The sequence below is a fragment of the Pongo pygmaeus genome, chromosome 4, assembly GCF_028885625.2.
Source record: "Pongo pygmaeus isolate AG05252 chromosome 4, NHGRI_mPonPyg2-v2.0_pri, whole genome shotgun sequence".
NCBI classification, from domain to species: Eukaryota; Metazoa; Chordata; class Mammalia; order Primates; family Hominidae; genus Pongo; species Pongo pygmaeus.
Window position 1 is genome coordinate 142,608,989 of NC_072377.2, and position 26,547 is coordinate 142,635,535.

Sequence of the window (26,547 nt, forward strand, 5' to 3'; positions counted from 1 at the left end):
TTGAGGGCTTTCCATTTGTTATTTATTTTATTTGAATTTATGTTAAAAATAATGTATTTAAAAATATATGCACAGAAAACAGAATGTGTGTTTGTGTATACATGTGTGTATATATATAGAGAAAGGAAGTTACAAATAGTTATACACCAAACATTCATGTTTTGAAACAAACTCAGATCACAAAATAAAACATTGTCAGCACCTCAGAAGCTCCTGCCCCATTACAGTCCACACCTCCTTTTTAGAGGTAACCTGTATCCTGACTTTTAAATCACTTTTTCATTTTTCTTTATAATTTCACTATTGATATAAACATTCTACTGCTGAAACAGGACACACCTTCCCTCCAGGGCCCTCCAGCCTTCGTTCCAGGCTCCCTGCTGCTCTCAGGGCTGCTGCTCACACGTCCCGGTGGCCTTCCCGGCACATCCTCTGCTTTCTGGATCCCTTGCTCAATCACTTCTTGAGAAACAGGGCATGGAAAGTAAAAAGAAAAAGAAGTCAAAACTGCATCTCTGAAATGTCTTTATCGTATCCTCACATTGACTGATAGTTTGGCTCAGAATAGAATTCTAGGTTAGAAATCACTTTCCATGGGACTTTTGAAGGCATTTCTCTATTACCTTTTAGCTTCCAATGGCACTTGTGAGAATTCTGATTTCATTCTTATTCCTGTCCGTTTGTGCATGCTCTGTTTATCCCCTCTGGATGTTTTCAGGATCGGTTCTTTCTTTCTGGTTCTCGAGTTTCGGAGTGATGACAGCTGTGCTGCACTACCCATCCCCCTTTGGGAATATGGGACTTATTCCCCTAGCTTCTGTCAATGCTGCTGTAACCCGCAGCTGGCAATCCTCTTTAGAGAATGCCTTGGCTGAAGAAAACTTCCAGAGCCAGCCTGCATCCAGCTACCAGCAGCATGCGGACATGAAGGCCCAGCTCCCTCACCTCAACTGGCAACAATTCTGAAGGGTCCTCCTTGCTCTAGAGCTCCCCCTGGGAGGTAGGCTGAGATTCCCCCACTGGCCTCGCATCACAGCCCAACTTTTTACTCTGCTCAGACCTGTTCCCATCCCCTTTCTTACACAGGTCATTGTCCCAAGAGCACTTTCTCATAAATGTCCTGCCTGCTACTCTCCAGCTTGAGTCTGTCTCCTGAAGAACCCAACCTGCAACTTACAACGTGCCTTGCTGGGGTCTTGTTTGTATGCCTCATGTGGACAACCACTAGGCTTCGTACTATTGTTACTGTTTACCTCTACTGTGAGTGTGGTGGCATTATGCCAATTTTATTACATATAGAAACTGAGGCTATCAAAGAGAATAACTGGCATAACAAGGTCATACAGTAAGTAGCTGAAATAGGATTTGAAACAAGATCTCTCTTACTACAAAACAAGTACAGTGTTCATTTCTGGAGTGGCAATGGGAGTTTTGGCCATACACCGAGTCCCAGGCTTGAGGAAGGGAAGAAGAGCAGGCAGCAGAATAAGTAAAAACACAGAATAAGTAAAAACACAGTATGAACACAGTTCTCCACATTCTCTCAGTGTGAGCCACTTTGTTCCCAGAGGAGGAAACTGCTGCTGCTGCTGCTGCTGCTGCAATAGATTTGTCCCTTCAGATACCATGGCATCCACTCAGATGCAAGCTGAGTTTACTACATGAGAAGTTCTGACAAATATTGGGACAGGAGCAACTGGGGAAAAAAAAAAAGAAAGAAAGAAAAGAAAGATACTCGCCGGACGTGGTGGTTCAGGCCTGTAATCCCAGCACTTTAAGAGGATGAGGAGGGCAGATCATCTGAGGTCAGGAGATGGAGACTAGCCTGGCCAACATGGTGAAACCCTGTCTCTACTAAAAATACAAAAATTAGCTGGGTATAGTGGCATGTACCTGTAGTCCCAACTACTTGGGAGGCTGAAGCAGGAGAATCACTTGAACCTGGGAGGCGGCAGTTGCAGTGAGCCGAGACCGTACCATCGCACTACAGCCTGGGTGACAATAGCGAAGCTCTGTCTCAAAAAAAAGGAAAGAAAAGAAAAAGAAAGATGAAGTATAGAAACAGAGGTTCTGTCTAGAGCTTTTCTCTTCTAACAAATATTTGATATTTAATTTTATTGCCAGCAAAGCTCATGGGATATTGGAAAGATTCCTTCTCTGTGGGCCTCCATTTTTCCTTTATAAAAATAAAAATGTTAGATAAATCCTACGGGCTTTAAAAACATCATAAATAATGACATTGCATTGCATTAAACTTCTATTCTCAAGCCACAAGCCACAGACTTTTTTATTTTTATTATTTATTTTATTTTTTTTTTTTTTGAGACAAGGTCTTGCTCTGTCGCCCAGGCTGGAGTGCAGTGGCATGATCTAGGTTGGCATGTGGCATGATCTAGGTTGCTCACAGCAACCTCTGCCTCCTGGGTTCAAACAATTCTCATGTCTCAGCCTCCCAAGGAGCTGGAATTACAGGCATGCACCACCACGCCCAGCTACTTTTTGTATTTTTAGTAGAGACGGGGTTTCACCATGTTGACTAGGCTGGTTTCAAACTCCTGACCTCAAGTGATCTGCCCACCTCGGCCTCCCAAAGTGCTAGGATTACAGTCATGAGCCACCACGCCTGGCCCAAAAACTTCTTATATGAGCAATTTAGGAGGGAGCAAAGACATCGCTTCTCAGCCTTTTGGCTAAGATCAAGTGTAGAAGGGAGCAAAGACCACCTGGTGACCATCAAACAGGCTATCTGGTGGCAAAACTCCTTATCTGGGGAATTTAGAGGTAATCAAACTTCCCTAGTATCTAAAGTCAACATCTGATTCTAAGCCTCTTTCAACTTTTATAAGTAATTAAAATTTCTATACATTTCTGGAATGCCATGCTGAAACTAATTTTACAACCCTAAGCTCCCACCTTAAGGTCCATAAATGCCCCTAAGGAAAATCCACCACGCATGCTCAGTCCTCTCGCTGAGGCGCCGCGCTACACCCTTTCGCGGCGTTCTTCCTTTCTAATGAACTTTCCCTTTTCAAACCCATACTGTTATAGGTAAATTCTTTACCAACCCGCGAGTCGACCACTTCCGGTGCCAGAGCTCTGGAACCTCGCCTGACAATCTGCATTTTACAGAGAAAGACACAGACACACAGAAACGTTAAATCATATTAACGAAACAGAGCTGAGACGTGAAGCTAGGCAGTCCGGCTTCAAGATTCACTCTGGGATAGTGCAATGGAACAACTTTCCAAATTTTTTGGTTTCGATAATCTTGCCAAAAGATGGAGACCTTATAAAACTTGCAAAAAAGCACACTTTTGGAACAGTATGTACTTACGATTTGCAACAGAGAGAAACATTTTCTATTTGATGTTAATAGAAATCGAGAGATGGAAATCCTTCGTCTGCAATCCAAGTAAAATTCTTTTTTTTTTTTTTTTTTGAGACTGAGTCTCGCTTTGTCGCCCAGGCTGGAGTCAGTGGCGCGATCTCGGCTCACTGCAACCTCCTTCTCCCGGGTTCAAGCGATTCTCTTGCCTCAGCCTCCCGGGTAGCTGGGACCACAGGTGCTTGCCACCACGCCCGGCTAATTTTTGTATTTTTTAGTAGAGACGGAGTTTCGCCATGCTGGTCAGGCTGATCTCCAACTCCTGACCTCAGGTGATCCGCCCGCCTCGCCCTCCCAAAGTGCTGGAATTACAGGTGTGAGCCACCGCGCCTGGCACAAGTAAAAACGATAACCACGTATCATTCCAATATGACTGTATAATTAAATGGATATAATGCCAGCTGTGAGCATTGTGAAAATTTTTTTTGTACATTTGTTATTTTGGGTTTACATACTCCTTGAAACAATCTGACAACTAGGAATAATCATCTTCACTCTATTTTGTAGTGACAACTAATGATTATAATACACTGCTGGTATCAACTACGTCACTCACAGGGGAATCAGTAAGAGCGGAGGATCTGTATAGGAAAACATGCAAGTCCCTGAACCCTCAGGTGCGCCCCCTGGTGATGAGATTGGCAAGTTCCTTGAGGGTTTCTGGATATTAGGGCAGCCAAGGCAAATTTCCAGTTTGTTCCAGCAGGGCTGGAAGTATCCTTAGATATCATCTTGTCCAGGTATACTACTTTAAAATTGAGGAGGAAACTCAGGCTATGAGGGGAAGGGAGTTAATGGCAGATGCAGAGCTAAAGACCAGGCCTCCTGATGGGGTGACAGCCATCCCAGTTTTCCTGGAATACAGGACTTTGTCCAGGGGAAAACAAGATGAGCTGGTCACTCTGCCTGTTGGTTCTGGCTGTCCAGTGCTCTTTTAAATGTCTCCAGGGAGTTGCATGGTCCCAGGTTTGGGAAGAACCTTTGTCTGTTTCCCATGACTTTCAAAATTTACACTTAAGAAGCTTCATAAATTTGCATTATCATCCTTATGCAGGAGTTATGCTAATCTCTATATCATTCCAATTTTAGTATATGCACTGTCACAGCAAGCACTCCTCACAGGATTGTTAAGTGTGCCTACTGCCCATTTGCCTGCATCCCCTCTCCCTTGTTTTCTCTAGGAAAGCTGAGTTTGCAGGGGACGGCAGGGTGATAATCACTTAGGAGTTAAGACGGAATGTCCTCAGTTCTGGAAAACCAAGAACTCCTGCTTCCATTTCTGAATGAAGAAAATGATGTCCAGAGAGTGAAGCAGTATCCCTCACATCACATGGAAGGTCAGAGCTGGCCTCTGAGGTGGACAGCTCCTAAAAAGAGGTGATTTCAGGGATGGCCCTGACTGCCCCTCTACGCCAAACCCCTCTTCTTCCTACTGACTCAAGCCAGTGATTTCATCATCAGAGTTTCATTCCTGCAGCTTAAAGCAAACAAAGGCTATACTTTTATTAAATGTAAATTCTCTGTGAAAAGATTAAGAAGTTTTCCATCTCTCGGCCGGGCGCAGTGGCTCACGCCTGTAATCCCAGCACTTTGGGAGGCCAAGGCAGGCAGATCACCTGAGGTCGGGAGTTTGAGATCAGCCTGAACAACATGGAGAAACCCTGTTTCTACTAAAAATACAAAAAATTAGCTGGGCATGGTGGCGCATGCCTGTAATCCCAGCTACTCGGGAGGCTGAGGCAAGAGAATCGCTTGAACCCAGGAGGCGGAGGTTGCAGTGAGCCAAGATCACGCCATTGCACTCCAGCCTGGGCAACAAGAGCGAAACTCCATCTCAAGAAAAAAAAAAAAGAAGAAGTTTTCCATCTCTCTGAATGAAGGACTTTCTCAGAAACTCTGACCACTTCCCTGCCTCTGCAGTGCATTCATTCTAGTCTGCGGTTCATAGCTGAGGCTCACATGCTGTTGTTGGAGACCTAGCTCTTCAACACTCTACATTTCCTCTGCATACCCCACTTCCATGTCATTCACAGACTGAGGACATCTCTCCATCCGCTCCCATTATAGGGCCACTAGAGTGCAGTGTCTCACAGGGTAATGTCTAAACTCCTCTGCTTACTCAGGAAGACCTTCTATTGCCTGATTTGCTAAAGAATGTGCTCTGGAGGGCAGGGTGCTGGTCAGCCGGTTTATAGATATATTCCCAGCATTTAACCTGGTGCCTGGTACTTAAAATACATATTTTTTGGCTGGGCATGGTGGCTGATGCCTGTAATCTCAGCACTCTGGGAGGCTGAGGTGGACGGATCAGTGAGGTCAGGTGTTCAAGACCAGCCTGGCCAACATGGTGAAACCCTGTCTCTACTAAAAATACAAAAGTTAGTTGGGTGTGATGGCAGGTGCCTGTAATCCCAGCTACTCGGGAGGCTGAGGCAGGGGAATCACTGGAACCCAGGAAGCAGAGGTTGCAGTGAGTTGAGACCATGCCATTGCACTCCAGTCTGGGCAACAAGAGTGAAACTCCATCTAAAAAATAATAATAAATAATAATCATATTGTTATCTTTTTTATTTTCATTTTTCTAACGATTAGTGACATTGAACATCTTTTCATAGGCTTGTTGGCCATTTGTACATCACCTTTGGAGAGATGTCTATTCAAGTCCTTACCCATTTTTAAATTGTATTATTTGTTTTTTTGTTGTTGTTGAGCTGGAGTAGTAATTCCTCTCTTATATAAACTGTTCTAGATCACAGAAGAAAATTGAAAATGTATTTCAGTTTATGGGACTATCAAAATCCTTTTACTAAAACCTGACAAAACTAGTTTGAAGAGAAAAAAAAGCATAGACCAATCTCACTTGTGAGTAAAGAGCATAATTCCTAAATAGGATATTAGCAAAGAGAATCTAAAAATATATTAAAGGAAAAACACACGATCCATTAGGATTTAGCTCAAGATTCAAAGATTTTTCAATCTTAGGAAATGTATTAGTTCATTACATTGCTGGCATTAATGGCAATAACCAGCTAGAAAATAAATCAGAAATAAAGATTCTTTGTATGAAAAAGACTATAAAGGTTTTCTGAAAGACATAGAAAAAAATCTGAATAAAGGGAAAGTCCTACTGTGCTACTGGATGGAAAGATTAAATGTTATAAAAATGTCTATTTTCTCCTCAAATTTATCAATAAATTTAGAATAATTCCAATTATAATCTCAATGATTTTTATTTGACAATTTGATTATAAAGTTTATCTAAAAGATATAAACGTATTACACAAGAAAATTCTCGAAAAGAATAAGGAGGCATTTGTTTTATTAAATATTAAAATATGCCATGACAAAAAAACAAAAAAATGCTATGATTATGTAATAAAATATGAATTTTTTTAATTTTTTTTTTTTTAAGACAGAGTCTCACTCTGTCATCCAGCCGCTGGAGTGCTCAATCTCGGCTCACGGCAACCTCTGCTGCCTGAGTTCAGGCGATTCTTCTGCCTCAGCCTCCCGAGTAGCTGGGATTACAGATGCCTGCCGCCACACCTGGCTAATTTTTGTAATTTTAGTAGAGACAGGGTTTCACCATCTTGACCAGGATGGTCTTGAACTCCTGACCTCATGATCCACTCGCCTCGGCCTTCTAAAGTGCTGGGATTACAGGCATGAGCCACCGCGCCCGGCCTATTATTGTTATTGTTTTTTTCTTTTGAGAGAGAGTCTCACTCTGTTGCCCTGGTTGGAGTGCAGTGTCACGATCTCTGCTCACTGCAACCTCCACCTCCTGGGTTCAAGCGATTCTCATGCTTCAGCCTCCCAAGTAGCTGGGACTACAGGCGTGTGCCACCATGCCTGGCTAACTTTTTGCATTTTTAGAAGAGACAAGTGATCCACCGCCTCATCTTTCTAAAATGCTGGGATTTTAAGTGCTGGGTGAGCCACCGTGCGTGGCAGAAGTGTATTATTAGCAAAAGAAAAGACAAAGATATATGAAATAGAATAGCAATTCCATGGCTAAATCTATGGATGTATGGGAATTTAGTAGGTGGCATTTCTCATTTTTAAAAAAATTTTAATTGTTTTTTTTTTTTTTTAAGTAGAGATGAGGTCGGCCGGGTGCAGTGGCTCACACCTGTAATCCCAGCACTTTGGGAGGCTGAGACAGGCAGATCATGAGGTCAGGAGCTCGAGATCAGCCTGGCCAACATGGTGAAACCCTGTCTCTACCAAAAATACAAAAACCAGTTGGGCGTGCTGGTACGCGCCTGTATTCCCAGCTACTCAGGAGGCTGAGGCAGGAGAATGGCTTGAACTCAGGAGGCGGAGGTTGCGGTGAGCTGAAATCGTGCCACTGCACTTCAGCCTGAGTGACAAAGCAAGACTCTGTGTCAAAAAAAAAAAAAAAAAGAAAAGGTAGAGATGACATCTCGTTATGTTGACCAGGCTGGTCTCAAACTCCTGGCCTCAAATGATCCTCCCATCTCGACCTCTCAAAGTGCTGGGATTACAGGTGTGACCCACCATGCCCGGTCTGCAGGTAGCATTTCAAATCAGTGGGGAAATTATAAATTATTCAATAAATTGGGTGGCAATTGCCTGCTATATGAGGTGCAGGGGATAGACGAAAGGCAAGCCCCATATAATATACGAAAGTTAGTTATGTATATGAAAGGTCTATAATTAGAATATAAAATCACAACAAAAGAAAAAGAAAATATAGAACATTTTTATCATATTTAAACGAGGTAGTTTGTTCTATTCATGACTCAAAACCTAGAATACTTAAAGGAATAAGTTAACCAAAACAGAAAAAAAATTTAATTTCTTTAGGGAAAAAGACAACATATTCAAAATTTAAAGTTGGGCTGGACACAGTGGCCCATGACTGTAATACCAGCACTTTGGGAGGCTGAGGCAGGAGGATCACTTAAACTCAGGAATTTGAGATCAGCGTTGGCAACATAGTGAGACCCTATCTCTAAAAATTAGCCAGGCATAGCGGCATATGCCTATAATCCCAGCAACTTGGGAGGTTAAAGTGGGAGGATTCCTTGAGCCGATGAGCTCAAGGCTACAGTGAGCTATGATCACACCACTGCACTCCAGCCAAGGTGATAGAGTATGACCCCGTCTCCAAAAAAAGATAAAAAGGGCAAACAATAAAAAGGAAAAAAAATTTGCAACATATTATAATAGGTTAATAATTGGCTTCCACAAATCTGTAAGAAAAATAAGTGTAAAATAGAAGTGGTCAAAAAAAGTGTGCATAATCATTTCATAGAATAAGAAATATAAACAGATAATTAACATATAAAAAGGTGCCCCACCTCACTAATAATAAAAAATACAAGTTAAAATGAAATATTTTTCACCTATTGAGTTATAGACTAAAAGACCTCTTTGGCAAAACTAACTAACCCTAGAAAAAAGACTTAAAAGATACTGATGCTTAGGATTCCCCAGTGAACTGGCTAGGAGACTATCCTATCCCTCTGGAGTGAAGCACGCTATTCAACAAGCCCCACCCAGATACAAAGAGCTTTTAGTCCCTCATTATTAAGCATGAATGGACAGCCAAGCATCACTAGACTTTTGAGAAAAGGCTCAAAGATTATAGAGAAAAAGGAATTTGGAAGAAGAAATAAAACAGGAAACAAAAGTTTTAAAAATTGTATCCTTAGAGATTTAAGAGAAGATATTGCAATCATGAAATAAGAACAGACTATGATAAACAAGAAATATTCAGGCTGGGTATGTTGGTTAACACCTGTAATCCCAATACTTTGGGAGGCCAAGGCAGGCAGATCACCTGAGGTCAGGAGATCGAGAGCAGCCTGGGCAACATGGCGAAACCCCGTCTCTACTAAAAATACAAAAATTAGCTAGGTGTGGTGGTGCAGGCCTGTAATCCCAGCTACTTGAGAGGCTGAGGCAGGAGAATCGCTTGAACCCACGAGGCGGAGTTTGCAGTGAACCAACACTGCACTACCACATTCCAGCCTAGGCGACAGAGTGAGACTCCATCTCAAAAAAAGAAAAAAGAAAAAAAGAAAGGAATATTCAGAGAGTAAGGGAAAAGGCTTAGGTATTAAGTATTTGATACAGAAATTTTTAGAAATTCAGCATAATGGTGGGAAGATAAAATTGAGGCACTCTCCTAAACAATAGAACAAAAAAATGGAAAACAGGAAATAAAAGATAAGAAAATGAGAAAATTAGTGCAGGAGGTCCAATATCCCCTCCGCCTTACACATCCAGAAATAATTGTAGAAAAAGAGAACATAGAAAATTAAGGCCAGGCCTGGTGGCTCACGCCTGTAATCCCAGCACTTTGAGAGGCCAAGGCGGGTGGATCACTTGAGGTCAGGAGTTCAAGACCAGCCAGGCCAACATGGTGAAACCCCACCTCTACTAAAAATACAAAAAATTAGCCGAGCATGGTGGCGGGCTCCTGTAATCCCAGCTACTCAGGAGGCTGAGGCACGAGAATCACTTGAACCCCAGAGGTGGAGGTTGCAATGAGCCAAGATTGTGCCACTGCACTCCAGCCTGGGTGACAGAGCAAGATCCCATCTCAAATAATAATATAATATATTAATATGTATGTAGCTTGGCATACTGGTACATACATGTAGTCCTAGCTAGTCAGAAGGCTGAGATGGGAAGATTGCTTGAGCCCAGAAGTTTGAAGCCAGCCTGAGCAACATAGCAAGACCCCATCTTTAAAAAGAAAAAAAAAATTATATATGTATATATAAACATTTATATATGCAGAGAAAAAAATCCACACTAAACTGTTCATAATTATTACTTACAGGAAGTTGGATGTCAGAGACTCCTATTTTTTACATTACATATTTCCATGTTTTATTTAATTTTTCTGGTAACAAGCATGAATTACATTTTTTTTTCCTCGAGATGGAGTCTTGCTCTGTCACCCAGGCTGGAGTGCAATGGTGTGATCTCAGCTCACTGCAACCACTGCCTCCTCGGTTCAAGCAATTCTCCTGCCTCAGCCTCCTGAGTAGCTGGGATTACCGGTGTGTGCCACCACGCCTGACTAATTTTTTGTATTTTTAGTAGAGACGGGGTTTCACCATATTGGCCAGGCTGGTCTCGAACTCCTGACCTCATGATCCTCCTGCCTCGGCCTCCCAAAGTGCTGGGATTACAGGGGTGAGCCACCGTGCCTGGCCTATGCTTTTTTTAAAAGCATATTTTTTGTGTGTGCACATTCAAATATGTGTTGCTTGGCTGATTGACAACTTTTTCAATTATATCTTACATCCATAAGCATAGTGCAAGTTTTTCAAAGACAAAGATCCCTTTACAAGGTTTACAGCTCAGTGCCAATCACTGGGCTGACTATCCATTAGGCAGGTACTAGATAATGGCTAAAATTCCAGTACTGAACCCACATTATGGCAACAAAAGAACCTGTTGTACCATTCACTGCCAGCAGATGGCAGGTCTTCATCAGAAGTCCCTTCTAAGGCATTTCCTTATTTATCCCTTCCATCCTTGCAACCGTTCCAACGTTCCTTATTTCACTGTACTATTAAAAATTATTTAAACTTCTCTCTCTCTCAGACCAGAATGAGAGCTTCTACAGGATGAAAACATCTCCTAATTCATGTTGGACTCATAAGTATTGAGTACTGGCCTGAACTGAGTAGGTAAATATTTTTGGAATGAATAAATGCATATTTCTCTGAAACCTAGTAAAATCCTACAACCCGCTCCAAACCTTCTTCTTTGACAATTAATCAAGAAACATTAATTGATAACTTCTGTGTCCTATCCAGAGATGGATAGGACAGAGATGGAGGTTTAAAACAATGAGGGAATAAAAAACAAGCGGTTTTAGCCAACTGAAACCTTGTATTGGGTGAGCCCCTCCATCTCTAACTCTTCCTAGGCTAATGGTGAAGATAAGGCCTCTGCCATTTGGGTACCTCAGTCTGGTGGGAGAAACACGTCCCTATCCTTGGGCAATCGCTGTGTGGCTGAGATTGGCAGGGCCCAGCCTTAGGCAGCTCCCATATTGATGAAGGAAACATACTTGGCAATAAGAAACAGATCTAGTCATGGCTTTCAGATTGATCCCCCCTAATATGCCCCTGTCCTCACAGGCCCATGCATCCAATAGACCACCAACTGATGCCATTTTCACACAGGAGGACCTCATTTCCCTCCCCACACCTGGAACCCTGAATCTGAAAGGGAAAACAGAAGTATTCCACTTTTTTTCCCAGAGCATATTGTTGGGGAACTTGGCAAGTCACTGAGGCTAAATTGAAGGGGCCAAAGGGAGGGTCAGGAGCTCAAGCAGCTGTGGCATTTGGACTGGGAGTCAAGTATCCCCAGGGGGTGAGAAGCTTCCAGGGAGGAGGGGTGGAGACCAGCAGTAGAAAATCCCTAAACTCTGCTCCCTGTCACAGCTCAGAAGAATATGCATGGAGGCTCATTCTCCCCCTGCCCCAATCCTTTATCTAATTAGCAGAGAAGTGTAAAAAGTCAGAAATCCTATCTCTTTGTCTTTTGGCATTCTCCAGTCACCTCCACCCCCTCTCTACACTCCCTCTCAGCTCTTCTGCAACTTGCTCCTACAGTCTAATCAGCCCCTGTAAGCTCAGAGCCCTGCAAGGAGCCTGGGAAAGAAATGCTGGGGATGGAAGGATTTGGGAAGTTCAGTGAAAGTGCACTTTTAGAAAGAAGCACTGGCCTAGGATGTATACCTTTGCTGTCAGGTGACCAGCTATCCTGGTTTGCTCAAAACCCTCCTGGCTTTAACATTGAAAGCCTTAAACTATAGGAGACCTCTCAGTCCTGGGGAAACCAGGATGCTGGAATCCAGGGTCTCTTGGCCCCAAAACACTGTGTAACCCTCAATAAGTTCTCTCTCTATGGGTCTCAGTTGCCTCCTTGTCAGATGGGACTCTCTAGCTCAGTCACTCAAAGGTTCCACGAATGGCCTCTGAATTTCCTGAAGCTAGGCACAGCTAGGGTGACGTTGGTATATCCTTTATTGACTATAGTCCTCAATGCTTCCCTAGGACTCCTGGAATGTCATCATCCTGGAACATTAGAGGTGGAAGGGGTCTTCAGGATTACCTGGTAATATCTTTCCAGAAGTATGAATGCTTATTCATCGTATCTATTTATGTGTTCTACCTGACATTATAGATAGATACATACCTTATCTCCTGTTACTAGACAGTAAGCTCCATGAAGGCGGGTAGTAAGAGGAAAAATTAAAGCCCTGCACATAACTGAAACAATTATTGGGTGTTAAATTCCACAATTTCCACTTTGTCTCTCCGTGGCCTAGAGGGAGGACACTGGGCTCCAGTGGTGTGCTGAAGGCAGCTTATACCCACTCCTGAGAGCGACTGTTGCATTTTTAGGAATTTTGCAAACTGGTTGTTAAATACAGCCAATATTTAAAATTAAATTATATAAACTTATAATTATACTAAAAACAAAGGTAACAAATACTCAAAATTCATCACTTCCTAATTAGTTTGCTAAATTTCACTATCATTTATGCTGAAGGTTATTTATACCCATTATATCTATATGACAGAAATATTATATAATGATATACTACATCTCTTCCCAAGTCCACATTGGCAGTTTGCAGTTCACTATGCTCTAGTATTTATACCATGAAAATTAGCAAATATTACCAATCAGGCTCCTGCCACACCCAAGCCAGTTGTTAATCATTTACCAGCACACCAGGGCTTCAGAGATACTACTATTCAATCTATCTTGTCACAGGCTCATCTGTCCCCACCATCATCTTCTGCTCTAGTCTTCAGCTCTAGATTTCCATTCCTGCAAGAGAGAAACCAAGAGTTGGATCATTACTTAAAAGCTAATGAGACAATAGAGCTGGGATTAAGGAAATTGATGCACAGGTTGACTAGAAATGATTTGTAGACTTGATGTGGGATGCCTCTCACTATTCTCTCCAGGAAACCTCTGTCTGCAGTGAAAAATTTAGTCAGTCCAGCACAGGGGTCTTATGTAGATACACTCCAAAGGACTCTGAAAAAAGGCATTGGTTATCCTCCAGGTATCCATCTTAAAGGCTCATCTAATCGTCAACTACAGGATTCAAAGATGTATAAGATAATTCTGGCCGGGCACAGTGGCTCACGTCTGTAATCCTAGTACTTTGGGAGGCCGAGGTGAGCAAATCCCTTGAAGCCAGGAGTTTGAGACCATCCTGTCCAACATGGTGAAACCCAATCTCTTCTAAAAATGCAAAAATTAGCCAAGCATGGAGGCGAGCACCTGTAATCTCAGCTACTTGGGTGGCTGAGGCATGAGAATGGCTTTGAACCCAGGAGGTGGAGGTTGTGGTGAGCTGAGATTGCACCACTGCACTCTAGCCTGGGTGACAGAGACTCCTTCTCAAACACACACACACACACACACACACACACAAACAAAAAAAGATAATTCCAATGCTCACAACTGAAGAAGATAAGATTTCTGGCCTACAATCACCTCTGGGATTAATAAACTCTGTAAATCTTGTCGTGTTTTTTTTGGCTAATTTTTGTATTTTTAGTGGAGACGAGGTTTCACCATGTTGGCCAGGCTGGTCTCAAACTCCTAAACTCAGGTGATTTGCCTGCCTTGGCCTCCCAAAGTGCTGGGATTACAGGATTACAGGAGTGAGCCCTGGCCTTTTTTTTTTAGAGACAGGGTCTCATTCTGCCACCTAGGCTAGAGTACAGTGGTGCAATCATGGCTCACTGTAGCCTCAAAGTCCTAGGCTCAGGTGATCCTCCCTGCTCAGCCTCCCAAAGGGCTGGGATTATAGACATGAGCTACCATGCCCAGCCCAGCTGGGAAAGTCTTTAGTGGTCATTCAACCTTCAACATTTTCCTCACTCCCTCATTTTAGAGATGAAGAATCTAAGTCCAGACGGTGGTAAATAGCTTGCCCAAGGTCACACAACAAATTAGTGGCCAAAGCCCAGGGCTCCTGATACCTGGAGCAGAGGCCTCTCTATAAATTCTCACTTCCATTTAGAAAAACTATATGATCTTGCCAGGCGCAGTGGCTCACACCTGTAATCTCAGCACTTTGGGAGGCCGGGACGGGCGGATCACGAGGTCAGGAGATCGAGACCATCCTGGCGAACACAGTGAAACCCCGTCTCTACTAAAAATACAATACAGGCGGGCACCTGTAGTCCCAGCTACTCGGGAGGCCGAGGCAGGAGAATGGCGTGAACCCGGAAGGCGGAGCTTGCAGTGAGCCAAGATCGCACCACTGCACTCCAGCCTGGGCGACAGAGCGAGACTCCGTCTCAAAAAAAAAAAAAAGAAAAGAAAAACTATATGATCTTTATAGAATCTGAGCAGGAGCGAGCACAGTTTGCACACAAAAAACTATCTTCCCCTCTGCTTCCTAGAAAAAAAAGTATTTTTTTGTAGAGTACCAATTAAATGCCAGGTGCAGCGAAGAACACAGAAGCATAAGACCCAATCACTCACACACAGGAAGTGAAAGCGGAGTCACTCCTAAAACGCTTTCGAGGTGGCGGGGGACTTCCTCGGAGCTATCACTAACCCAGTTCTGACCCCACAATGAATGCCATGGAAATCAACCCTGCTGTCTTAAGAAGTGAAAGTTAAATTAGATTCTTGATTGGGAAAAGTAAGAGACAGAGAAAAGGCTGCTGAGGCTAACTCAGCGGGCTTTTCTCACATAACTCAAGTCTGGGACACCTATTTTCCCCAAGCAGAGAGGCCCACAAGCCATCAAAGGAAGAGAGCTTGCGGGGGTTGGGGGGCAGAGCTTTAGTCCATTAGGACTTCTTGTCCTCATCCTTCTGAAGAAATGAGACAAAAAACTACATACAAAATAGGAGCCCAAATTTCCTCTTAGGTTTAGCATATCTAAAATTGCTCCAAATTGCTATAAAAATTTCTAAACACTTCTATTTTTGTAATTATCTTATGTCAGAAGGACAACAGTCAGTTTGCAGACTGACGCCAAGCCTGGCCCATACTTGGAGTATGCCCTAAAGACACCTGGGGACTCTTTGGCCCCTGAACTCCTTTGATGGGGGGATCTCTGAGCTCCACTTCCCACCCAAACCAGGTCCAAAGTTCTGGGAAGTGATCTGGATGTTGTAATGGTCACAGGATAGAGTCAGAACTGTGACTTTCCATCTATGCTTTCCTCTGAACTTCTCTAGACTTCCTTTTCCAGCCTTAGGAAAGAGCTTCAGCAACCAAGAAGGACTTCCCCACCTTTATTCTAGTCCCCAACCATACCTAATGGTGCCCACTAGGGGTCACAGGTTCTTTCATTTGTTCATCCAGGTGCCTTCTTAAGCACTAAGAACCGAAAGTGAACCTAAAAGACATTCCTGGCCGGGTGCGGTGGCTCACGCCTGTAGTCCCAGCACTTCAGGGGGCCAAAGGCGTGCGGATCACCTGAGGTCAGGAGTTTGAGACCAGCCTGGCCAACATAGGGAAACCCCGTCTCTACTAAAAGAATAAAATTAGCTGGACATGGTGGCACATGCCTGTAATCTCAGCTACTGGGGAGGCTGAGGCAGGAGAATCACTTGAACACGGGAGGTGGAGGTTGCAGTAAGCTGAGATGGCGCACTTGCACTCCAGCCTGGGTAACAAGAGTGAAACTCTGACTCAAAAAATAAAACAAAATAAGGCTGGGCGTGGTGGCTCGCGCCTGTAATCCCAGCACTTTGGAAGGCTGAGGCAGGTGGATCACGAGATTAAGAGATCAAGACCATCCCGGCCAACATGGCGAAACCCGTCTCTACTAAAAATACAAAAATTAGCTGGGCATGGTGGCGCACACCTGTAATCCTAGCTACTCCGGAAGATGAGGCAGGAGAATTGCTCGATCCCGGGAAGTGGAGGTTGCAGTGAGCCGAGATCATGCCACTGCACTCCAGCCTGGCGACAGAGTAAGACTCCATCTCAAAATAAATAAATAAATAAATAAATAAATAAAATAAAAGACAGATTCCTGCCTAAGGAACTGAAGTCCTAGTAACAAAGTGGTATCAGAAAGAAAGGCATCAGGGCCATGCGCAGTGGCTCATGCCTATAATCCCAGCATTTTGGGAGGCCAAGGTGGGCAGATCACTTGAGCCCAGGAGTTCAAGACCAGGCTGGCCAACATGGCAAAACCCCTTCTCTACTAAAAATACAAAATTTAGCTGGGTGTGGTGGCTGGCACCTGTAGTCTCAGACACTTGGGAGGCTGAGGTAGGAGAATCACTTGAACGCAGGAGGCAGCGGTTGCAGTGAGCTGAGATTGCACCACTGCACTCCAGTCTGGGTGACAGAGCGAGAGATTCTGTCTCAAAAAAAAAAGAAAGGCATCAGTCTTCCCAAATATAACCCTGGGTGGCCCTAAGGTTGGTTCTCAGATATATAAAAAATCAACTAACTGGAGTTGTAACCCTCAGATATAAAAGGATAGATTTGCTAGGAATTAAGGAAATTTCCCAACACTTGCTAGAATGTGGTGGAAGGGACTGTTGCAGAGATGGACTCTGAAGTGTTCCTGCTCCATAGTCCCACAGCTCCATCACCTCACAGCCTTGAAGGAAGTGGTAGGCATGGCGCACTCACTGGTTTAGGTAAATGAGTAGGAAGCGGCCCCAGATGGAGTTGCTTTATGATTATTAACACCTTGGGGAGGATGGCAGGGCAGAGAGTGGGCTCTCACTGACAGATGGGGACACTGTAGCTCCAAGAATAGGTGACCTGCCTTCAGAGTTAAGGACCCAGCCGGCTCTGGCCTACGTGATTCTGAGAAATGGGCCAAAGAAACAGGAAGAGACAAAATTGACATATAGAAGAAAGAAATCTCAAGTATAGGAGAAAAGCGGCCTCTTTCTCAGTCTGGGAGGGAAGAAGGGCTGGAGGGGCTGGGCAGGGCGGGGCTTTCGGCAAAAACTGAGTCCCTCCTCCCAGATCCCCCACTGGGTCGGTGGCTCCTGCAGCCTTGCCAGTTAGGAACAAATGAGAAGAGCTGCTGATTTCCTCCCTTGGACATTCAGAATTTTCTCACATAAATACTGAGGAAGACCCTGCCCTCTCCTCACTTCTCTGGACTTGGCCCTGAGCTGGACCTGGTCCACTGGGGTAGGCAGGGCGATGGGGAAACTGTTTATGCTCTGGGCAGCTCTGGGCATATGCTGTGCTACATTCAGTGCCTCTGCCTGGTAAGTCCTTTCCCAACCCTCACTCCTTGCCAAGGAGGCCCCCATTGTCTCATCCCCATTCACCTCTGCCTCCCTTTTTCTCTTTTTGGTAGGTCAGTGAACAATTTCCTGATAACAGGTCCCAAGGTAGGATGATCTCCAGCTTCTGTTTTTACCCACTGAGGGCCCTAAGGGGACTCTTCTGGAGAAAAGAGGGGAGGGGACAGTATCAGAGCCCCTCACCCAGAGGAACTCATGGTTGATTCTCAATGGAGAGCTGGCCCATCTGAGTCCTGCCTGCCCCCCAACCACAGATGACCCATACGGGGCAGAAGCTCACATCTCTTTTCCCTTTGCCAGGCCTATCTGACCTATACGACTAGCGTGGCCTTAGGTGCCCAGAGTGGCATCGAGGAGTGCAAGTTCCAGTTTGCTTGGGAACGCTGGAACTGCCCTGAAAATGCTCTTCAGCTCTCCACCCACAACAGGCTGAGAAGTGGTAAGTTTGTGTGGGACTCACCTATACAAGGGGTATATATGTGAATGGAGGGGGGCTTGCAGTATGTGTATATGTGTGACATGTATTGCACAGTGAAATGAAAATGCTGCCAGTGACCTGCTGACCTGCCATTTCCTTGCTGTGTGGCCTTGAGTAAATTACCTCCCCTCTCTCAACCCCAGATGTGTCATTTGGGTCAGTAAGACCAGTTCTATTTAGTTCATCAGAAGTATCCTATGGGTTGAATGAGGTGGGTATGAGGTGTCTCTATGTATGAGATAAATGTAGGAAATTACTCTTTTTTTTTTTTTTTTCTTTTTTTGAGACGGAGTCTCACTCTGTTGCCCAGGCTGGAGTGCAATGGCGCGATCTCGGCTCACCGCAACTTCCGCCTCCCGAGTTCAAGTAATTCTCCTGCCTCAGCCTCCTGAGTAGCTGGGATTACAGGCATGCAACACGCCTGGCTAATTTTCTGTATTTTTAGTAGAGATGGGGTTTCACAATGTTGGCCAGGCTGGTCTCAAACTCCTGATCTCAGGTGATCCACCCACCTCAGCCTCCAAAACTGCTGGGATTACAGGCATGAGCCACTGTGCCCAGTGGAAATTACTCTACTTTTTAAATGCATGCCTATATTTGTGCGTTTGTACACACTGAGCTTGCACTGAGTTGCATGAAATAAAAATGGGGAAAGGGCTGTGTGTTTGCAGCTCCTGAAGAAGTTTCACATGGCTAACTGCCATAAAATCTCAACAACAGAAAAGCTGAGACGTCACATTGAGTTGTGCCTCAGGTGGGGTGTGTGTCTGTGTGTGTGTATGGGTGTGCACGTGCACCCATTTGTAACTGTGTGCCATAGTTTGCATGTCATTTTTGAAGATAACATTCACCTGAGAATAGTTAGGGGAACGAGAGTAAAGAAGACGGAGAAAGTAGCTAAGCACGTGTTGGGACCATGCCTATAATCCCAGCACTTTGGAAGGCTAAGGCAGGAGGATCGCTTGAGTTCAGGAGTTCGAGACCAGCCTGGGCAACATAGCAAGACCTCGTCTCTACTAAAAATAAAAGTAAAAATATTAGCCGGCATGGTAGCATGTGCCTGTAGTCCCAGCGACCTGGAAGGCTGAGTTGGGAGGATTTCTGGAACCCAGGAGTTCAAAGATATAGTGAGCTATGATCACACCACTACACTCCTGCCTGGGTGACAGAGCAAGACCTTGTCTCAAAAAAAAAAAAAAAAAAAAATGAGGCTCAAAAGAAATGTCTCCTCATGGGGTACACAGATAGAATAGGGAGTATGTAGAAATGAAATGTGACAATGTTTGTAAAGAGTTTAGTAAGATAAGAGTTCGGTAGGTGGCAGTCAGGATGATTATGATTATTACATGGCCCAAGCTTCCCAGTCAGAAAGCAGCAAAGGCCCTCCTCTCACTCCTAGGCCAGCATCAAGCCCTGAGTCTCACTGCCTAAGGACTAGCAGCAGTGGCTAGTGGACAGAGGTCTAGGCTGGACTCTAAGAGGGCAAGGTCCCGATCCCAACACCACAATTGGAAAGTGGTCTTGTTCTCATCATTCTTTTTTTTTTTTTTTGAGACGGGGTTTCACTTTGTTACCCAGGCTAGTTTGCAGTGGCGCGATCTTGGCTCAATGCAGCCTCTGCCTCCCAGGCTCAGGCAATCCTCCCACCTCAGCCTCCTGAGTAGCTGGGACTATAGGCATGCACCCCCATGCCCGGCTAATTTTTGTAATTTTTGTAGAGACAGGGTTTCGTCATGTTGCCCAGGCTGGTCTCGAACTCCTGAGCTCAAGCGATCCACCCACCTTAACCTCCCAAAGTGCTGGGATTACATTGGTCTCATCATTCTATATCTGGTTTTTACTTTCCCCATTGGTAACACAGGGATGTTCATTCCTGCCTGGATGAAGGAAGGAGGCTGGAAAGATATGCATTGTTCTTTCAAATAGAAGAGCATTGGCTGGATGCAGTGGCTCACACCTGTAATCCCAGCACTTTGGGAGACTGAGACAGGAGGATTGCTTGCGCCCAGGAGTTCAAGTCCAGCCTGGGCAACATAGTGAGAACTTATTTCTAATACAATAATAATAGGCCAGGTGTGGTGGCTCATGCCTGTAATCCCAGCACTTCGGGAGGCCAAGGTGAGTGGATCACTTAAGCCCAGGAGTTCTAGACCGCTCTGGCCAACATGGTGAAACCCCATACGTACTAAAAACAAACAAACAAACAAAAAATAGCCAGGTGTGGTAGCATGCACTTATAGTCCCAGCTACTCAGGAGGCTGAGGCACGAGAATTGCTTGAACCTGGAAGGCGGAGGTTACAGTGAGCCAAGACCGCACTACTGCACTCCAGCCTGGACAACAGAGTGAGAGCCTGTCTCAAAAAATAAAATAATAATTTTAAAAAATAGGCCAAGCACAGTGGCTGTAGTCCCAGCACTTTGGGAGGCCAGGCGGGTGGGTCACCTGAGATCAGGAGTTCAAGACCAGCCTGGCCAACATGGTGAAACCCCGTCTCTACTAAAAATACAAAAATTAGCTGGGCGTGGTGACACGTACCTGCTACTCAAGAGGCTGAGGTAGGAGAATCGCTTGAACCTGGGAGGCGGAGGTTGCAGAAAGCCGAGATCATGCCACTGCACCCCAGCCTGGGCAACAGAGTAAGACTCTGTCTCAAAAACAAAAACAAAAACAAAAAAACGACCAGCCACAGTGGTTCACGCCTGTAATCCCAGCACTTTGGGAGGCCAAGGAGGATGGATCATGAGGTCGAGAGATCGAGACCATCCTAGTCAACATGGTGAAACCCCATCTCTACTAGAAATACAAAAATTAGCTGGGCATGGTGGCATGTACCTGTAGTCCCAGCCAGCTACTCAGGAGGCTGGGGCAGGAGAATTGCTTGAACCGAGGAGGCAGAGGTTGCAGTGAGCCAAGATCATGCCACTGCACTCCAGCCTGGTGACAGAGCAAGTCTCAAAAAAAAAAAAAAAAAAAAAACCAGAAAGAAAAGCATCCTCTTAAACCCAAAGGAAGTGGGGGATAAGGGAGATAAACAGTATTATTTTTCCAAAGCCTCTGCTTTGGGTAATCAGGGTCCAAGTTTCCAGTCAGTTCCCTCTCTCTCTCCAAAGCTACCAGAGAGACTTCCTTCATACATGCTATCAGCTCTGCTGGAGTCATGTACATCATCACCAAGAACTGTAGCATGGGTGACTTCGAAAACTGTGGCTGTGATGGGTCAAAAAATGGAAAAACAGGTAAGTTGAGCTTTCTAATGGGGGTGGGAAGAGGTGAGGGGCTACAGAGCTGAGTGCAGGCTAAAGTCTTCCAGAGAAAGGCTGAGGGACACAGCTCCTTAAACCTCAAGACTCCAGCAACTCCTTCAATTGTAAGATCTCCTAGCTTTACACTCTCAGAGTTGAGCCTGGGTCCACGAGACTAGGCATTAGCAAGTAGCTCTAAAAGCAACAAGGCAATTAGAAATGAGAAAGCTGAAGAGAGTTAAAGCTAGCCCTGGTATTTCAGGCTTGGAATGGCTCATTCATAATCTAGAGCTACTCAGCAATTTGCAGATTATCTAAGACACTCACTCAGATTTATCACTAATGAAGGAGGTAGTAGCCTTTACGAGATGATTGTAGAATAATGGTGCAGAATTCCAGAATGTTTGAGCTACAGTGAACCTTTTTTTTTTTTTTTTGAGATGGAGTCTCGCTCTGTCGCCCAGGCTGGAGTGCAGTGGCGTGATCTCGGCTCACTGCAAACTCTGCCTCCCAGGTTCATGCCATTCTCCTGCCTCAGCCTCCAGAGTAGCTGGGACTACAGGCACCCGCCACCACGCTCGGCTAATTTTTTGTATTTTTAGTAGAGACAGGATTTCACCGTGTTAGCCAGGATGGTCTCGATCTCCTGACCTCGTGATCTGCCCACCTCGGCCTCCCAAAGTGCTAGGATTACAGCCGTGAGCCACCACGCCTGGCCAAGCTGCAGTGAACCTTTGAGAGCATCTAAGTTAGCCCCAGTGTACTTACTTTTACTGTAGGTATAGAAGACTAATTGCTTATGGCTGGGAAGTGTCTGAAGGGTGAGCAGTTGGCTTTGGCAACAGGACTCCCACCCACTCACCCCAAGCACCTCCATTTCCCTGTCTCACCTTCAGCCATAGCTTTACACTCTAGGGCTCTTCGGGATGGTTTGGCGGGTGACTGGGACTGAGCACGGAGCTACATGGAGAACTTATTCTTTCCTTATAATAGGAGGCCATGGCTGGATCTGGGGAGGCTGCAGCGACAATGTGGAATTTGGGGAAAGGATCTCCAAACTCTTTGTGGACAGTTTGGAGAAGGGAAAGGATGCCAGAGCCCTGATGAATCTTCACAACAACAGGGCCGGCAGACTGGTGGGTATAGGCGTTGTGGCCAGTATTTCTACAGCTTCATATCTGCACAGCCCTTCACAATTTACCAAGAGCTGTCTTATACGTTCTTTCCTCATACTACCCAGCCAGACTGAGATGGCTACCCGCATTCTCTGGATGACAAAACCAATTAAATCTGAATCAAGTGGCTTGTCCAAGGCAACTAATAAGTGTCAGAGACAGGCAGTGTACTCAGATCTTCTCACTGAGTCCTCTTGTCATTGTATGTTCTGCTCTGCCCCTCCACACGCGGGCTTCTGAGAACACAGAATCAAGGCCTTGCTTCTATGACTTAAATTTTTATCACTTCAACTGCATGTTCTAGTAAATTAACACGGCCTTGTTGTCCAGCCTTGTGTCCTAAAGTCTGTCTGGGCTGTGGGGAATTGGGATTGATCTAGGCTTCTCTGGAGTGTCTAACTCTCCCCCAAGACTTCTAGTGGGGTGGCAATCTCTGGAGTATTCTGAACACAAATCTGGAAACAAGTTGAATTTAGAGCCAAAAGCATAGAAATTTCCTGTGAACCTATACCTAGATATACTGGTTGCCCAGGGAAAGGGGGAAAGGGGTTTTTGGGCTTGGGGTTTTTTTTTGAGACAGGGTCTTACTCTGTCAACCAGGCTGAAGTGCAGTGGTGCCATCTCGGCTCACTGCAGCCTCCATCTCCCAGGCTGAAGCCGTCCTCCCACCTCAGCCTCCTGAGAACCTGGGACTACAGGCACTTGCCACTATGCCCGGCTAATTTTTGTGGGTTTTGTAGAGATGAGGTTTCCCCATATTGCCCAGGCTGGTCTTGGCCTCCTGGGCTCAAGTGAGTCTCTTGCCTCAGCCTCCCAACATCTTGGAATTATAGGCATGAGCCACCACTTCCAGCCAGGAAGAGGTTTTTTAAGCAAGTACAACCATGGGTAATTCATTGCCTTGGGGGTATAAGTGTTCAGACCCAAGGAGCTCCCTCCCCTCTCAGAGAAGACCCAGAGGACAAATCCAAACCCCCCAAAATACTCTCAAGCCCAGCCGCAAGACAATAACTGTGGCAATTAGGATAGTTTCCTTTATAATTTACACAGCACTTCCTTGATTATTATTATATTCAATTCTTGTTCCAGCTGGGCAGATAGAGAAAAGCTTGACAAGTGATAGAGTTGAGCCTGGAGCAGAGGTTTCTGGACTCTAGTAACCTTCTCAGCTCTTCCTGGCTCTCCATCAGAATCACCTAGGGAAGATTTAAAATCACCAGTACCAGCCCCTTCCCCACTGAATATCCTCATTGAGAAGATCTGAGGTAGGGTCCAGGAATAAATATTTTTCGTGAGCTTCCCCAAATAATTCTGATGCTCCTTTAAAGTCAGGAAACACAGCTCTAAAACATTCCCTTTAATCACTAACCTTTGGTCTTCCCTACTCAGAGCCATTCTCTTTTGTGTTCTCTCTGTGCAGGCGGTGAGAGCTACCATGAAAAGGACATGCAAATGTCATGGCATCTCTGGGAGCTGCAGCATACAGACGTGCTGGCTGCAGCTGGCTGACTTCCGGGAGATGGGAGACTACCTAAAGGCCAAGTACGACCAGGCGCTGAAAATTGAAATGGATAAGCGGCAGCTGAGAGCTGGGAACAGCGCCGAGGGCCACTGGGTGCCCGCTCAGGCCTTCCTTCCTAGCGCAGAGGCGGAACTGATCTTTTTAGAGGAATCACCAGATTACTGTACCTGCAATTCCAGCCTGGGCATCTATGGCACAGAGGGTCGTGAGTGCCTACAGAACAGCCACAACACATCCAGGTGGGAGCGACGTAGCTGTGGGCGCCTGTGCACTGAGTGTGGGCTGCAGGTGGAAGAGAGGAAAACTGAGGTCATAAGCAGCTGTAACTGCAAATTCCAGTGGTGCTGTACGGTCAAGTGTGACCAGTGTAGGCATGTGGTGAGCAAGTATTACTGCACACGCTCCCCAGGCAGTGCCCAGTCCCTGGGTAAGGGCAGTGCCTGATGATACCCCACACAAGTTCACTTGATTAATTGCATCAGTGGAAGGGGACATAGCTTCTCTCTTAGAGAGGACAGATTGGAAAGCAATTGGAAAATTGCAGTTTTGGTCTGTAGTCCTCATGATATCTGCTATCGGTGGGGAAATAGAGGCCCAAGATTCTACAGCATATTCCTGGCAGGGCTGAAATTGGAATCTGGGCCTCCTGACTTTGGCAGACCCACATTTCATCTTTCCTGCAAACTACTTTCCCGTCTTTGTGCCTGTACTTCTGCAGCTTGCTACAGGGAGAGTTTGGTTTGGGGTCCATATCTAGAGGGACCTTCAAAGTCTTTGTTCCTTTAAATTTCAGACCATGTCCAACCCAGCTGTGCTGCTGGGAATCAGGAGAATAGAAGCAAAAAATGAAAGAGTTCTGTTCAGACTTCTGAAGATCAGCCTGTGGCTACAAATCTATGCAGATAAATGAGGTAAAGACCACATATCTGCCTACTGGGAAGTTTTAGAGTGTTGGATTTTTTTTCCCCCAAGTATGCACTTTTGAAAAGTTCCTCCTCCAGCCTGGACAACATAGGAAGACACCATCTCTACACAAAATGTAAAAATTAGCTAGGTGTGGTGGCACTTGCCTGTAGTCCTAGATACTTGGGAGGCTGAGGTGAGAGGATCACTGGAGCCCAGGAGATCGAGACTACAGTGAGGTGTGATTGTGCCATTGCACTCCAGCCTGGACAACAGAACTGAGACCCTGTCTAAAAAATAAATAAATAAATAAATAAAAAATAAAGAAAAAAGAAAATAAATTCTTCCCACCCACGCCTGGGGAAACGAGCACCCAGTATAACCTATAGGGGTTTTTGCAGCTGATAAACCATCTCCAGAGCCATGCAAAGGGAATCATGGCAGTCAGTGGACAGGTGACTATGACCTACCCAGACAAGGTCCCACAAGAGCGGTGCTCCTCAGAGAGCTGGGGACTCCTCTGTTGTTTTCCCAGATTGAGAACTCAACTGTATTTTGCAATAAATGCTTCTAAGATATATCCAGCTGGGACTTCCATTACTCCCTTTGGAAACCTTAAGATCAAAAAGGGAATAAGAAACCCTGCTTCTGTATCCCAATAATCCGCCAGGATAAAGGAGAAACTAGAAATATCCAACTCCCTTGATTTCAGTGTTTGGCAGGTAATAAAAAATTGAGACCCAGACACTGGTCAACAGGAAAACAATACAGACTCCCAGAATTACAGAGTGTTATTTTAATGCAACCTAGGTAACTTGGGGAGTAAGGAAGCCCTTTGAACTTGGGCCATATTCAAAGTGTGTTTGCCCTCTTAACTTGGGCATCCTGGGGTGTCTGTACACCAAGACCTGGGCCCCAGGGCAAGAGACAAAAAGAGTTGTGGATTCTGCCTACCTGCATTTGCACTTCCACATCTTCCAATGGTAATCTTTGGAGGAGGGGTAGTTTCCCATAAGGAGAGCCCTGGGAGCTTAGCCGCTGGTTTCCTAAATCTGAATATCTCAGCCTCGGGAATCTCTGCTGTCTGCACAGGCTTGCACCCTGCCTGGAGGAGATATTTTGAATATGTTGAATAAAAAGTAAAAACGATCACCAAAAATGGGAAAAAAAACCCTAGCTTATTGTTTTAAATTAGAAAACAATTTAAGTGTTCAAAGTAGGATAAACAAGTAAATCATAACCTTACGGTAGACTATTAGCCACTAAAATATTCTTGAGAAATGCTTAGTAATACGGAAAACACGCGTGACAGAATTAACTGAACAAAGCTGATTGCAAAATGGCACGTTCAGGATGAATCCAATTTTGTTTTGCGGCAAAATGTGCAAGTATTTGCCACTATGTGATACCAAGTAGAGTGGTTTGTTTTCCTCTTGTGTTTTTCCGTATTTTTACGTTTGCCTGCAATAAACATTTTTTTGTCATCAGAAAGTATTCATGTGTTATTCGTTTCAATGCCAAAAAGGAATAACCAATCTTGTTTTTTAGTGAAAAGAAAGGTGAAATG

At 44.9% G+C, this 26,547-nt stretch overlaps 1 protein-coding gene, 1 long non-coding RNA gene and 1 other non-coding gene across 5 annotated transcripts; 1 reads left to right on the forward strand and 2 right to left on the reverse strand.

Moving 5' to 3' along the window:
• Nucleotides 1-61: 61 nt before the first annotated feature.
• LOC129037025 (uncharacterized) lies at nucleotides 62-13,216 on the reverse strand. The gene is made up of 4 exons (XR_008502719.1): nucleotides 13,119-13,216; nucleotides 3,066-3,116; nucleotides 1,894-2,012; nucleotides 62-462 (listed from the first exon to the last, which is right to left on the reverse strand). It is a non-coding gene; the product is annotated as an uncharacterized LOC129037025 (long non-coding RNA).
• Nucleotides 4,394-4,496, reverse strand: LOC129037672 (U6 spliceosomal RNA). Its single transcript, XR_008502902.1, has one exon. It is a non-coding gene; the product is annotated as a U6 spliceosomal RNA (small nuclear RNA).
• A 4,205-nt stretch (nucleotides 13,217-17,421) lies between the features above and the next one.
• Nucleotides 17,422-26,253, forward strand: WNT8A (Wnt family member 8A). Of its 3 annotated transcripts, none has more exons than XM_054488810.2 (6): nucleotides 17,422-17,619; nucleotides 17,712-17,745; nucleotides 17,959-18,097; nucleotides 21,249-21,374; nucleotides 22,374-22,516; nucleotides 23,976-26,253. In XM_054488810.2, exons 1-6 carry the CDS (start codon nucleotides 17,552-17,554, stop codon nucleotides 24,519-24,521), a joined length of 1,056 nt encoding a protein of 351 aa, XP_054344785.1. In that variant the 5' UTR covers nucleotides 17,422-17,551; the 3' UTR covers nucleotides 24,522-26,253. The 3 variants fall into 3 exon arrangements, with proteins under 3 accessions (XP_054344785.1, XP_054344784.1, XP_054344783.1); XM_054488809.2 differs by having other exon boundaries at nucleotides 17,466-17,745; nucleotides 23,976-24,455; nucleotides 24,871-26,253; XM_054488808.2 differs by having other exon boundaries at nucleotides 17,466-17,745.
• The last annotated feature ends 294 nt before the right edge of the window (nucleotides 26,254-26,547 follow it).

Excerpts from the sequence above, each read along its gene's own strand:
- WNT8A (XM_054488809.2), top strand. The coding sequence starts at position 17,590 with ATGCTGTGCTACATTCAGTGCCTCTGCCTGGTAAGTCCTTTCCCAACC. Across the intron at positions 17,746-17,958 it reads TCCTGATAACAGGTCCCAAG|GCCTATCTGACCTATACGAC; the intron begins GTAGGATGATCT and ends TCCCTTTGCCAG. Across the intron at positions 24,456-24,870 it reads GTGACCAGTGTAGGCATGTG|ACCATGTCCAACCCAGCTGT; the intron begins GTGAGCAAGTAT and ends TTTAAATTTCAG.